Genomic DNA, 12,583 nt, shown 5'->3' on the forward strand with positions numbered 1-12,583 from the left:
GACGTTCTTGCTCTATGTGACCAAGCCTTCCAACTATCCGTTGGATAAGAAAATGGTTGCACTTGAACTATACTGCTAAATATATGTAAATATAAATATGTAGACTTATGATGTAGATATCAGCAACACACTCACGCTGGTCCCTCGGTTTATTAATTTCAGAGGATCCAATCCACCCTTGAGGACGATAGTTTGTAATGTCCTTAAGATGATGTCAGCGAATTTGGATAAATCGAGTTCGATGTACTCGTCATCACTAAAAAATATCATAATTCATAAAAAATGTTCATCAGTTTTTTGGCAAAGTTTGGCAACAATGCCTATAGCTAGTCACGCTAATGTGTGACGTAATGCTCGAATCAAAGACTCAGAGAACGATGACAAATGACTGTTGCAGGGTTGCCATTTCCTGGTGTGACTTACTGATTTGGAACATTTCAATATTTCGCGTTAAGTTACTGAACGAATATAAAGACATTGAACGAAACATTCTTAATTTTGTAACTCTTTAAGAAATTCCTTACTTTAGTTCTCCTGTTTTTTTTATCATCTTCTTAATCTCCTGCTACGCAGTCACTCTTTCTCTTGTTACCTTAAATCCTGGTATTTTTTAGGCACAATTCCATCTTGCAGCTGGATCTTGACAGCTGCAGTTGAAGAAGCCAACAGTGTCAAAACTCAGAATATCTTCATGGTCTTATTTACCTCTACTCTCTAGCTACTAAAAATTAAGTGTAAAATACCTTTTAAACACAAAGTTCTATCGTTATCAGTTTTTTTATCTTTAATTAGCTCGAGACAAGTTTCAAATAGCCAGTGAGGTACTATTTTGAGGGTTTGCCTATAATGCACAAACTCATCACTCATTTGATTTGATTTATTTAATCTAGTTTATTATGTGGGATTGGCAGCTGTTCAAATATAAGATTGCAGTCTTCTTTGGATATATTGATTGGATATTGATTGGATTGATTGGATTAGAAAAACAATGTATTAAACAAGTACTAAGTATCTATTACTTATTGTGCATCATACTTCAAAATGTACAAAGGGTCCTTTTGTTCAAAGTTTACGTTTTCGAGTAATGTACACTTCATTAGCATATTCATTTATACGTGAAGAGCGAGCTGAGAAATGATGAAAACGGAAATATATCTATCAACAAAAAATATGATATTTTGGCATTTTAACAACCTGACTGTAACATTATTGACTTCGGTTATTGCTTTACAAGTAAAATTTCCTAACAAACAACAGACAATAAAAATTTTAAAAACTGCTATAAAATTTAATTAAATTAGGCCTGCCGGACATCAAAACATTTCCTAATAACTCTATTACAGATCTAAGATATGTGTACAGTTTTGAGGGCTTCATACAGTTTTTACATTAAATTCGACCTCTGGAAATACTTATATAGGGCCGACTATAATGGGAAATATGTTATATACAATTATTTTAAGAAAATTAGAAGACTGTAATTCCATTATGGTGCAGAGAATCCTTCATGTTGTGACTTTAGTTAGATTAAAAATCATTTTTGATATAATACCTCGATGAAGTTAATCCTGGATTAGGTTTAGGATTTTAGAGCTGGCGTGTTCCGGATTGGAGCCACATTGAGATCACATACAGAGCAATGTTGCCTGGAAAACAACACAACTTCTAATCCAAGGATAAACATTAAAAAATGGGGAGAAAATTCGATACGTCAGCACAAACTAAGGGGCGCATTTACTCGCGAAAATCCTCCCGTTTATTCGAGTTTTGTTGTTGTTTTATAGATTTTTCGAGATTAATGATGTAGTAAAAATCCTTATTATCTTTCGATCAATAAAAGCTTTGTTTCAGTGTTTCCCGCTCACCTAAAAGTTTCGTTCCACCGCTGGTAGTGGGTGACGGTCTGTAAGCTTCCACTTTATCTAAAAACTGGTAAGTGGCATTAAATCCAGTCCCATCTAATCTATCATTCGACTTAAAGGTGACTCTAAAGAACTTCCTATCGGACTCCACATCGAACGGTTTTAGTTGGCCGCAATGTCTGTCGTATTTGCGGTCTCTGGCCATGTAGTTGGAAAACTCCAAGTAGTCGCTCGCGGAGATTGCTTCGCAACTAAAAAGGACAATTTCTCGTTATCTGATCTGTGCCATACAAGGGCAGTAAATTTTTATAGGTAATTCAAGCTTATTAGTTAATTTTCTGCAAAGGAGATTTTGCGAATGTTTCAATCTTGGACAGCCAATTATGGAAGTGAATGTTCTTGCAATTATTTTAAGAGAGGATTTATGTCGTAGAAAACCTTTTTTGGCCTTTAAATGTCTTATAAAGACCCCAGATAACACTAAATGGTCAGTAATAGGGTCTTGTGGCATGTAGATTTAATACGGGAGCTACTGACTGTTTAAAGTTTGCTTAACAATTAATGTGAGAATTTAAGAGAATCTAATATATGTATACGTATATAAATCAATCCATAAGTGTATAATGTATAAATCAATCCATGAAGGTCGTGCGTATGTTCTACTTTAATGCAAATGCCTTAACCGTTAAACCACATTATACATAATTAAAAATTTAAAGGTTTATGCTTGGCGCAATCTGTTAAATAATGATGGAAATGGCAATTCAAAAATTCAAGTTTCTTGACATTCTGGCGAAGGATTTTCTTTATTCTACCTAAGATTGATATAAATGTTCTAAGAGACGTTATTTCCATGGTCATTGACATGGTATGATTTAATGAACGTCAAATTTTAGCCTTCCAGCCAACCGCTCTTTTTAAAAAGAACGTTAATCACCCGACGATTTAACGATCAAACTTTCAAGTCGGTTCTAGACCCTCCCTCTCCAAAGTTGTTTCTTTTCGTAGTTGTTTCAATGCTATCCATTGTATAATAAATTATATTCCCGTTTTAATAACTAAGAAAAACAGCCGTCGAAGTTCGTGATAATGGAAATTCGGCAAGTTATTAAGTTTCGAAACTAAGAAACTGCACATTTTCCCACAAAGTTGCTAATTTCTGCCAGAAGTGCGCAACTGAATTTTAATCAGCCTTTTGTTATTGGAGTAACTTGGTGACTTGTTGTAAACAGCTTTGTAGGATATTTTTAACTCAGTTACATCAATGTACTCACGGTAACACTCCCTCGACGTCGAAATAATTGAAATGCAAGTGAACTTTCTCGTTATCCTTCCCGTTAAAAAAATAGTGACACTCCGTGTCTCTGGGGTAGAAACCCGGGAAGTTTGGACTGTGAAAGTATCCTGTTTTTGCTTCATTACTATTTAAGGCGAAGGCACATGGGTAGTCGGGTAGTTGATTACCAATTTTAATTCCAAAATCTGCGAAAAACGGTAAAAGTGGAAGAAAGTTCATTAACGTGCCCACAGTTCCATTATGCAAAATTTCGCGCTAATAATGCGGGCGCACACATGGAGCGGAAAATTGAGCAATTCAACCATAAAATTAGAACTTTGCAACAAACTTCTCCATGAATAATTACATACGTATTACGTGGAATATGCAACCGAAATGAACTTACTTTCTGTAAAACTATACGTGGCATTAAATCCTCTAGAGTACCTAGAAGCATACAAACTTTGGAACTCTAGTTTTAGTCTAGGTCCATTCGACATCACAGGTTTAGGCACGCTTGAGCCGCAAAATGAGTCTATTTTCTCCATCCGACCGTCGATATGTACAAATGCATTTAAGGAATCTTGATGTTCACAACTGAAAGTAAATACATACATGGATATAGAACCTCAAAAGTTTGTGGCTGCTACTTAAACTTAGAGCTCATTATTGTTAATTTATTGACTACAATACTCTCTTGTCATTATCTATTGTGTGCTCTGTGAAGCATTGTGCAATGTGTGTTTACAGTTTAGTGTCGAGGGTTCCGAAATAATAGAACGCTGATTCTCTATTGTCTGGTAAAATCCAATAAGGCTGTTTCAATTATGTTTTCCGGTTACTTTTAAAAACTCTAGAGAAATCTCACGGAAATCACACTAATGGGCGGAACTTACTCTTTGGAATTGTCGTTTAAAATGTACAAATTAAAATCGTGAAAAACGATTTGGACCCTTTCCTTCCCCCTACCCTGGAAATCGTATCTACATGTGGTCTTTGTCGGATAGGGCGACGGGTACTGTGGACTCATTATGCTGCCATTTTTGCTTGTATCGCTGTTTATTCCCATATCACAGCTGGAACCTGAAATAAAATTCAAAATTTTGTAGTAAAATAAAAATGAAAAAAAGAACTGTTTAAATGGCGAATGTAACATTGTACAATAAACGATGATATGGATTAGTAGTTGCTCCTAAACGCTAGCACCGTCTAACAACTAATGACGAAAGTTAAAACTCTAAAGTTTGCCTCTTCCTCTTTCGACCTTTACAACTCGTTTTGTTTGAATGAAATATTTGGTAGCGTTACGTAGCAAGATAATTTAAAGTAGAAGAATGGGGCTATAATTTATTGTTTCGTTGAAATTTGTATCTTTTATGACAACTAAATTATTAGCCTCCAAATGTGACTTATGCCTGCAACAATAATCTGTAGACGTTTTTTCGACAACGTGTTGAAAATGGTAGCTGCATTATACCAATCTAAAGGGGAAGAATGCGCACATATTTTGTAGCTGATTACACTGGGCGAGTTTTTTCCGACGAATAGTGAAGGGATCTCGGAAACTAACAGAGTTACGAACTCGGTTTAATGGGAAAAGAATTGTAGCTCCAGGGGATCAATTTAAAGCCACTTTTAGTTTCTCGAAAAAATTCATGGTTTACTAGATATTTAGCAAAAAAAACAAATGTTGTCGATTTCTTTTAATCGATCTAGCCCTGTAATTATTGGTTCTAGAGAAATTATGTAAATATGAATGTTATAGATATTTTTGCCCTGAAAAAGATAAGCTAACCAGATTTTTTCTGATAGCTGTCGTTTTTGAGATATGGCATATCCTTAGTTTTTTTATGCAAAACGTAGTGGGTTATGACTTGTTTAAAAAGATATTTTTTCACGTTGTAAAATGATATCAATAAATAGACAGTTTTTTCTCAAAATGGCGGATTTACAGTTTTTTTTAATACAATATTGCAATTTTAAGATAGTTGGCTATGAAATCGTCCATATTGATTTATTAGTTGTTTGACATTGACAGCTCGCATCATTTAAGTCAGATATCTTAAATTTTTTATTGTTTCGGTAAGAATTTTTTAAATTGCGAAAAAACATAACACCTACTTATGAACAATTATTTATTAATTACTTAATTATTAATAATACCGATGTTCAAAAAGCCTTCCATTGTTCTTTATACATGTATTGTATCGCTTCAAAACTCAAATTGTAACTTTCCTAATTGAACACTCATAGATAATATCAAAATTCCTCAACCGCCTATTTAAGAGTTTCTACTTATTTATATTTTTTCTGTAAATTTCATTCCTTACTGCTCCTCATAGAAAAAAATCCAAAACAGAAAGATCCGGCGGTCGAGAACGCCATGCACATTTGATAATTTCTCGATTTGAAAAATTCTTATCAAAGAAATTCAAAAACTTAAATTTATATCTGACTTAAATGATGTAAGCTGTCAGTTTCAAATAAATAATAAATCAATATGGACGATTTTATAACCAATTATCTTAAAATTGCAATATTGAATTAAAAAGAGGCTGCAAGTCCGCCATTTTGAGAAATAACTTTCTATTTATTGCTATAATTTTACAACTTGAAAAAATATTTTTTTAAATAAGTCATAACCTACCACGTTTTCCATAATAAAATACTAAGGTTATGCCACATCTCAAAAACGACAGCTATCAGAAAAATCTGGTTAGCCAATCTTTTTCAGTGCAAAATTATCTACAATATTCGTATTTATCTAATTTCTCTACAACCAATAATTATACGACTAGATAGTTTAAAAGAAATCGACAATATTTGTTTTTTTTTGCTAAATATCTAGTAAGCCATGAATTTTTTCGAGAAACCAAAAGTAGTTTTAAATTAGTCCTCTAAAGCTTCAATTCTTGCCCCGTTTGGCCGGTGCCGTAACTCTGCTAGTTTCTGAGATCCCTTCACTAATTATCGAACAAAACTCACCTTGTATATTTGTAATTAACATAAAATATTTATTTATTCGGTATTAAAAGTAATTTTTTTATTAGAATACTTGAAGTTTACTCAGATAGCCGCAGTGAAAGAATATGCTCTCTCACGTACTCACACCTTTACAACTCCAATTGAAGCCATCAATAACAGCCTAATTCAAAACGACAACTCAACTCAATTTGAAATTTGAGGTCTCTTAAATATTATGAACTGCCTGACACGAATAGATAGAGGAAGATAAATCACCTTTTTCAACTTGTAAAAAGAAAAATAATAAAGTCTAGTGAGTTAAAAAAAAAGCTAAGACTCAGCACCTTTTATGCCCCAAACCATTTCTAAAACTTAAAATTCGTGTTGCTAGACCTTCTTCAAATTCTGCCACTTACCCAGAGTATCTCGAATGTCTTGCAATTTTCTAATACAGTAGTGAATATTTAAGATAAAATATCTACGCAGTCAGACTGGCCATAAATCTCAAACTATAAATAAAAACCGCGAACTCATCTTAACATTAATGTAGGTTTCACGTGTATTCTCCAAGTTTCAACGGCATTTTTTTTTAAAGCTTGGGGCCACTAACAGCATATCATGGTTATATTCGCATTCAAAAATATGACGATAAATCTTATTGCCACGCCAGAGCGTGTAGCCCCAGGGGTTCTCTATTATTCAGACAACGTATACAAGTGAAAAGCATCGCGTAAAGAATGAATTAAATGGAGATTTATAAACATCTATTAAGGCCTTTGCAAGGCAAGTTCAATGTTATGCAGAGTTTAGGCGAAAAGTTATTAAAAAACATTATTTAATTCACCACCACGTGAATTGATGTGCATCAGAGTTGATATAATAGGGTATTGTGTTTCGTCAAATGGGAACATTTGGAGATGATTAATGAACATGCCAATCAACTTGGGACGAAAATTACAACAAGCTCAAAGTAATTCGCATTGAAATTCTGATAATGTGTAAATTACATTATTTATGGAAAAAATCTCTGAATAGAGCTCATGCTAATCGAGCTGACATGAAAAACAGAGTGATGAAGTTCAGGAATTGTGAAACAATTTAATTCAAGCCAAAATTTCTTGATGCTATGGTGAATAGAAGGTTGTTAGACACATAGTCGTAATATAAAAAAAACCAAGGAAAGCGGCGTCAACCCTGGATTTTTCCGGAACTTATTCTGTACGATTTTATTTTTTGATTTAATAGCGGGTGTACCAAACAAAATTAACTTTAAAGTATTTTTAACGGTGTTATAAATGAGTGTACCGAAAGCAGCATAACTGTAGTTACTCTAGCCTCCGGTGTTCCTACCTAAAGTTCCTTTCATAAATAATATTTGTTTCTCTTATTTTAATCTCATTCCCTCACTCTAAATTTGCTCTAAAACATCTCTATTTCAACCTCAGCTTAAGCAAAGCAGGGTCGGCCATAAAGGTCGCTGTTCAATGTAAAGTTAAATTAAAACAACTTTTATTATTTCCCAGGGAAAACTAACATTTAACAGGATTAATTCCAGTTCACAGCTAGATTACCGTCCGTAATTTATAATAATAAACTTTAGGGTTTTTTCAGTGCCAGTTTTGGTGCAGTGGCTTATTACCCATTGTTCTGAGGAACTTATATTTGAGTGTAAAGTTTCGAATAACAATAAAACCGGGACTTGCAAAGCGAAGGTAGACGTCACGTAGCAGCTCCGGAACACGAAATCCTAATAAATGCAAGAAATTCCTGGAGAGATAAATGACCGTCAACATTCATGCAGAATTCCAAGGAATGGCAAGTTTGAAATCCACTTTGCAATACGTTTACTCGGTCTGTAAGTTAATTGTTGGAAGTTGTGTTTTTGTATAAACTGAGGACTTATGTACGACGGGGCTTTAATTAAGGACGTAAAACTTGAGAACGTTTGATTAATTTATGCCGCAGCTTTAGATGCGCTCTATCGCGGTTAGAGGAAGTATAATAAAGGTGCCAAAAACAGCGCTCAGACAAGAACTATTCTATTGATATTTTCTCTGATAGATCGACTCTAAAGGGGCCCGAAAAAACCTAATTACTTCCAGTTTTAAAATTGAAACGGAACACGGAAGGCAAGCGAAAACGCCATCTCTGAACGTTAATCTTATTACCCAGCCTTTCAGGTTTTTAATGAGCTACAGCGGGACTTTTTAAGTAAACTTTGGCGAGCGGGCAATTAACCCAGACTTACATCCACAAGCAAGACGATTAAAAATATTTAAGCTTTTGACTAAATTATCTTTCGAATTGAAGAAAAGCCTTGGAAAATATGGTATACTTTATGCATTAATATTTAATTTATGTATAATAGTATATACTATATTATTAAAAAAAATATAAAAAGGGACATAAATAATGTTTCTTGACACTATGGTGGTTAAAAGATTTTGCAAATAGGCATAATAAACAAAATTACTCACAAATAGGTTAACGCCATCTCTTCAACTTTAGAGGAAGCCAAAGAGTTCTTTCTTGCCTTAATGGTGAAGGAAAATTGAGGCCATTAAATGAAATAAACTTAATAGGTTTAAGTTTTTAATAAGTTTGAAGCTCCTTTTCCCCGTTTTAATAATTATTTTGAGCCACTGGTAGGAACATCCATCGCGACATTTTTTGGAAAATAAAAGCCTTCAAGAAAATCTCGATTTCGCGTGATCATCTAAACAAAAACCCAGGATTGATGCCCAGTCGTGACCCTATATCTCTCGTACGACACATCTTTATCTTGCCGCAACATCTGGGATGATATATTGTATACTTTGTGTTTTCTTTGCTAAAGCAGGAAATTCATTGTTCGCTTAAGGACTCCCCACAAATGGACTTCCATAAAATTTATGCGTTTAGTTTCGGTGATTTTGTTGACCGCTGTGAGATTGCAGATTTGATGGTTCAATTTTCAGTAAATGTCGTATTTGAATCAAACCCAAATGCCCTCGTAAATTTTGTGATTAGATTTTATATTCTGTACAGTAAGGATCATTCAGAAAAGATGTTACCAAGCTGTTAAATTATTGAAATAAAATTGTTTCCACCCATCTGCACATTGCAGGCGCTACTTAATGGCCTAGTTTTTAAATTTCTGACACGTATTGTCCTTGTTTCCAGTTTTTACACAAGCCCTAAACACAGTTTCCTGTTTTCGAAATATGTTCGAAATATTAAACAGCTTGTTTGAACTTTCATCCATCTTAGTTTATCAAAATGAGTCTCAGTGACATATTTTTTCGCTAAAACTTCCAATGCCAATTAATAGGGCAGCATTTAAGCAATCACTCATGCCAATCCGATCTCTCCTCTCGTTAAAACAAATATCGATTTCTTTTCAACTAGACGATTTATTTCCATGTTTGTATACAACATGCATTCCCAATTGGATTTGAGCTGCTCCGAACTTGGTCAGCTTTCACCTAAATTGCAGAGCCTATGCTCCAGATCAATTCCCGGCTAAATTTGCTCTATGCAGAGTCGAATCGAAGGAGAGCAATCAATTATTATAAACAGTTTGAAAAAGAAAGCGCTTCGATCGACCTTGTTTATGCAAACAAACGGACGCAGTTCATGACTAAACGTTTCAATGATTCATAATCGTGTGAGTTTAATTTTAATTTGTATCTGTTCCAATTTTCGCGTGAGGAAGGGGGGATGATGGCAATTTTATCGGGTATTCAGCATTTCATTTAATTTATCGTAAATTCATTAAAACTGCACAAACTGGTAGTTGTCACTGTTAATTAGAATTATAATTCGTTTATAAGGCTAGTAATCCTGATTTGTTGCATTTATTTTGAGCTTTATTCAGGGAAACAAATTATGACCCGAAGGTTTCTTGACAGAATGGTGAAAATGATGAAAGGACAGATTATTGATTGATTAGCTTATTGACATAGTTTAGCAAATAGGATATATAAATGCGAGCAATGAAATAAATACACCCATCAACTTATTACGAATTTTGTAATTACTAAAATGCTATGAAATTTTTCAAGAATTAATTCAGTCAGCTAGGTCCAATATATATTCCTCCTAATGACACAAGGATAGTACATCCCTATAAAAATAGAAGTTGTCAAAAATTCAATTGTTTCTGTCTAAGTGCTTTTTAACAGATAGAATTACCAACGATACATTTTGGAAGCAAAAGGACATACAATTAAGTACTAATTATAAAATTATATCCCAACAAGTAAATAATTTGTTTTTTTTTCAATGTTTTAATAAGTTTTTGACTATTTAATGAAAATACCATATTTTTCAATTTTTGTGTTTTTGGTTGTAATTTCTAAAATTTCACACATATTACTAATAATTTACTGTAGTTTCATCTTAAATGGTGCCTTAGACAAGTTTTCAACATAGAAATGTTATTTCTTGTAAAAACTTAGATAATTCAAAACGTTAAGCAGCAAATGTGTAAGTGTATTTATTTCATTGCTTGCATCTGTATGTAGTAGTAATTTTTTGTTGTTGTGGTGAATGACAGTTTTTGGCTGTACAGCGGAATTATTATTTTTGTATTCAGAATAATATTATCATCTATACAACCCAAAAACTTATTTCTTAACCCTCTAACCGGAATCAAATTTGATGAGTATAGAAATGCTGAATTTGGAGCTAAAAAACGACCTATCTTCACCGTTACTCGCCTGTACCTTGTTTCGATGAAACAGCTTCTTCTTAATTCAGGTTACATATTGTACTATAGCCCATAATCTAAGTCAGTCCTTATATATTTTGGATAGGTCATACGTCAAATGATTAAATTTTGAGAATGGTGTTGCAGGACAACTTTCACTTTTAACCAAATGTTGTAAAAATTTCTTGACGCCACTAATGTTACATGTACGACTGGTGCTATACACCAAATATTAGTTTGGCTAAAGAGTTTAGGGAAAAAATTGCGATCCAGAGGTTTCCTGACAAGATGAAGTACGAAAATATAAGGAGTACATTATTAAGTAATAAGTTTAGTGAAGGAGGGTTAGACCCATATATCAATATTATAGGGAAAAATAGTAATCATTTTTCGACGTTGTGGTGAATTACCTTTTTTTTGGATGAACAGTGGAAACATAATTTTTCCATCCTATAAGCTTATGTACGTGCTAGTGTTTAGTTAGATGCTCATCCCCGGAAAGGTACAAAAATATTAGCTATTATCGGCTTTACAGCTCAAAAACCTTTTTTTATCTCCATCCAATCGAAATTATATTCAGTGAGCATAACAATAGCGAATTTGAAGCTAAAAAAAAAGAATAACCATCAACTTTATTCAGGTCATGGAATTAAAACTTAGTGAAAGAGGCCAAGAATTTCAAAATTTAGATGAGAGAAGAATGAGAAGCGATTCCTCAAAGGATTATCAGAAATGCGGTGCGGATACGAGGTGGGCCTACGCAATATTGAAATAAAAACTATGTAATATGAGACTTTGCAAAAAGCAGATAAAATTGTATGAATGTGTATAAGCAAAGATTTGATTTTAGTCATTGTTACTCATGTCAGTAGAGAATTAGCACCAAACGGAGAACATCATTTTTATGGATAATTTTACGGCAGGTTTGCTGCTCGGTGATCGTGCGACCTCGGAGATCCGAACGTAAACGACATCTTGTTCCTGGTAATGTCAAATAAAACCGAATTTTAAAAGTGCGATTTTTATCTGTTTTTAACCGGGCATAATCTCATACGAACACTCATTACGTTTCTATTTAATTAGCATCCAATTCACGTACAAACTTTTCCAAATTTTTCCTCGAATTTCAGTTGAAATTTGATCATTTTTACGAGCGAAACAAGAGGAAACGCAGATACGCCAATAATACTGACAACCAAAGCGTTATTGTTTCGTTTCCAAAGCCTCCTTGACAAAAACCATCGCTCTCGAATTTTTGTAAAACCGCGTGTTGATTTGTTTCTGCTGAATTTAGGTAATTTCTGTTTGCATTTTTATGTTTCAATGTAGATATAAGATTTCTTGATTAAAAAAATACCAAATAAAATCAATGTTAAAACAGCCTTGCTGTGATGAAACATTTTCTATATACATTTAATAAGCTTTTTTAAAGCTGGATTATGGGGTTGTATCACGACTGCCCATGGAAATCTTTATCTCTAATAGTAACGGAATTGAAGGCCTTCCAAGTTGCCTTAAAAAGTTGGCACAGTTTTCAGCTTTTCTCGGAAACCATAAAGTCGAGCTTCGATTTTCTTCCGCGTGATTGTAGGTCAAGTTTTTTCTACGGCGAAGACTTCCGTGCAAAAGACCGCTCCCAAGTAACGTTCAGCCTCCCAAACTTCATCCAAAAGGTTCATTTTTGAGTCTTAGCTACCGATATGACCAAAATAGCAGTCGATGGAAGAAGAAAATGTGTTTCCTTTATTTGACTATATGTCTAAACAAAAACACGCCAATTTAAAGCAATTT

General features: G+C 33.8%; 1 protein-coding gene across 3 annotated transcripts in view; it reads right to left on the reverse strand.

Annotated features, from left to right (window-relative positions):
• Positions 1-997: 997 nt before the first annotated feature.
• Positions 998-12,583, reverse strand: part of Sol1 — a 129,236-nt gene continuing 117,650 nt past the window's right edge. For 2 of the 3 annotated variants that reach the window (XM_066396517.1, XM_066396509.1), the window contains 5 exons: positions 4,035-4,221; positions 3,545-3,735; positions 3,137-3,344; positions 1,866-2,113; positions 998-1,646 (listed from right to left, as the gene is read on the reverse strand). In XM_066396517.1, coding sequence (XP_066252614.1) covers positions 1,588-1,646; positions 1,866-2,113; positions 3,137-3,344; positions 3,545-3,735; positions 4,035-4,221 — 893 coding nt within the window. In that variant the 3' untranslated portion in view covers positions 998-1,587. The remainder of the gene's footprint in view (positions 1,647-1,865; positions 2,114-3,136; positions 3,345-3,544; positions 3,736-4,034; positions 4,222-12,583) is intronic. The other variant, XM_066396525.1, reaches the window with a different exon arrangement.

Source organism: Euwallacea similis, chromosome 1 (genome assembly GCF_039881205.1).
Source record: "Euwallacea similis isolate ESF13 chromosome 1, ESF131.1, whole genome shotgun sequence".
NCBI lineage: Eukaryota > Metazoa > Arthropoda > Insecta > Coleoptera > Curculionidae > Euwallacea > Euwallacea similis.